At 39.0% G+C, this 2,711-nt stretch overlaps 1 protein-coding gene across 1 annotated transcript in view; it reads left to right on the top strand.

Moving 5' to 3' along the window:
- The window catches only part of CUL1 (cullin 1), a 50,593-nt gene that overhangs the window by 45,470 nt on the left and 2,412 nt on the right, over window positions 1-2,711 (top strand). Inside the window, exons 18-19 of the mRNA XM_009323032.1 lie at window positions 1,069-1,116; window positions 1,204-1,286. Coding sequence (XP_009321307.1) covers window positions 1,069-1,116; window positions 1,204-1,286 — 131 coding nt within the window. The remainder of the gene's footprint in view (window positions 1-1,068; window positions 1,117-1,203; window positions 1,287-2,711) is intronic.

Genomic DNA, 2,711 nt, shown 5'->3' with positions numbered 1-2,711 from the left:
CTGGTAGTAAATTTTCAGTGTTTCACTACGTACGTTTTAGTATTAAAAGACAACATTCTAGGAAGGAAAAACACCATTTTCCCTAAATGATTGATCTGTGCATCCATCCGTTCTTCTTTACATCTCAAGGCATCTCAAGTACATGAACATGGTCAAATCTGCAGTTTCATTGGCTCACTCGCTCCAGTGGAAAAGGTTCCCTCCTTTTCTTTCCAAGTAGACTTTATGGCCCACGGTTTATTTGGCATCTGTGTCATTTACTAGTAGGCTTGAATCAAGTCTGCTTGGGACTTCTGGAAAGTTAGGCAATTCCTAGTCAGTGAGATCTTTACTTTTAGAAATGCATATCTAGAAAGTTACTGCTGCTGCTGGTTTACAGCAAACCCAGAAGTCCTATGGGGTTGCCATTTATTATAGATGCTTGTTTGCAGAGAGAGACAGACATTTATGTAAAATAAGTATTTGGCCCAAATTATGGTTGGACCAGAATAAAACTCTTCATATAGCTGAAAACTAACTGCATGAAACCCCGAAGATGTCCACTGTGGTAAAATAGCAGCTTTGCAAGCCTACACAGAACATTGACAGTAGTGTAGCCATCTGGGTGACCGACCAGTGACAGTAACCAGAACAGATCCCTGGTGTAAGCAGGAAAAGAAAAATATGTTAATCAGAAAGCAGAGGGTGCATGCTTTCTGAGGTTTAAGCTTGCCATGGTATGTATATTTGCATGGTTTGGGAAAAATGATTTCTTAACACTTATAAATCTGCTTGCAAAATAGCTCCTAAAGCAGGAACTGGAAAGATCTGTTGATTTGAATTAGTCTTTCTAAAGAATTTGATGTTATTTGACCGACCGTAAGGGGAATATGTCCTAACACCCAAAAAGGGCCTTATTACATTTTATTTCTGTGAACTACATTTTTACCGCTTTTTTTTCCCCACTCATTTTGCAGTGTTCTGCACTCACTAGTTCTTAGTCTAAATACCTGTATTCTTGTTGAAGTATTTTAAGTAAGAGAAAGGTGCTGTCTGTCTGCGCTGATAATATTTTCTGTAATTTTGTAGGATATCTTGGCACAAGTTCTACAGATACTGTTGAAATCAAAATTGCTTGTAAGTACTCTTGCTTTTTTATGAGCTGCGTAACATTCACAAACGTATTAATGAATATTTGTTTATTTGTTTATTTATTTCTTGCAGGTTTTGGAAGATGAAAATGCAAATGTCGATGAGGTGGAGTTAAAACCAGATACCTTAATAAAACTGTATCTTGGTTATAAAAAGTAAGGAAAAACTTCAGCAGCGTACATCACTTGTGTATAATGGGTAGCATCCTCCTTCTCTGCCTTCAAAATTTGGGTAAAACCTAATATACCTGGGATGAAAGCTCCAGGGTTCAAGTGCCAATTCAAATATAGATCCAACATGTACCAGCTTTAAAGGAGAGGGTTGGCTAGTAAGGGGGATGGGTAAGATTTCAGCTATCCAACTTGGACTTTGTCATCAAGTCTGTCAAGGCCTGGACATATTTTCATATGTCCTTTTTGTTCCTTGATTCTTGTCTAATTCTTGTATAGATTATTTCTGGTAAGAAATTCTGCTGGTTTTTACCCAGGTGCATGACTTGCATGCATTCAGCAAAATACATTATATTTACGGTAGTGTACAGTGACTAGCAAAGGTCAAAGTCTTAAATGTTCATCCACTAGAGATAGCATGAGAAGATCAGTAGGCTCATTTTAGAGCTTCAGAGCATACAGTGATTTGAAAGCTTAATAGAGACGATTTTCAGTAGTTTTTCTTGCCTACTTTAACCAGCATTGCTTTCAACATTCATATATTTTAAGCTGTTCATAGTACTGTGGTGACTTTTTATCATGCTTACCAGAACATAGACGTAAACACACATAAATTCAGTGAGGAGTTCAGTACTTCCTGAAGATAAGATCTCAAGTGAAAGAAACATTTTAAAACCTTTCCTTGTACCTCACTCTTTATCTGCTTTCTTCCCTCCTTGGCCAGTAATTAAAGGTTTGAGAATTCATGGTCAGTAACATTAATGCAGTGATGGAAACAGCTCAGCGTTGCTGCACCGTGCGGCCTGGTGGTTCCCAGTTTATGATGCACAAGACTATGCTAAATAAATAACAGATGCCCGCTCCACCACAGCATTCCCCAGTGCTGCCAACAGGCTGAGCACTGCCCTGCGCTCCCTGGTGCTGAGGCTCCTTCCCCACTTGCGACACCACACCTTGTCTTGAGAGCGGTCACGTGTGGGCTTGCCCCGGCACAACCGTGGGCACTGGGGGCGTGTAGAAGAAAGGCAGAATTCAGTTTTACAAAACAAATGGATTTCTCCACATCATGGTCAGAGTCCAATCTGTAAATCAGAATGGTGATTCTGTTTCCACTGACTTTCTCTGTCCCATTCACTGGCTGGAAGCTTCTTCCTAAACATAGAAATCTTTCAAATACAGTGTAATATATTGCGCTAATTTGACCTAACACCAGGTTGGATTCAGTAAGTCATAAAATACACGAACAACCACCAAAAAGGTATTTTGGTTTTTTGGTTTGTTGTGGTTTTTTTGTTTACGTTTTTAAACTTGAATAAGATTGTCTAAAATTTTCAGAAGTGCCAAAGTCCCATTTTGTTGTAAAGTAATTGTGGTGGTGTGGCTGTTATTTTGGAGTTGGGTTTTGTTTGG

The sequence above is a fragment of the Pygoscelis adeliae genome, unplaced genomic scaffold (genome assembly GCF_000699105.1).
Source record: "Pygoscelis adeliae isolate BGI_AS28 unplaced genomic scaffold, ASM69910v1 Scaffold264, whole genome shotgun sequence".
In the NCBI taxonomy this organism is placed as follows: Eukaryota; Metazoa; Chordata; class Aves; order Sphenisciformes; family Spheniscidae; genus Pygoscelis; species Pygoscelis adeliae.
The sequence above is the reverse complement of the archived record's forward strand: the minus strand, read 5'-3'. Positions and strand labels throughout refer to the sequence as shown.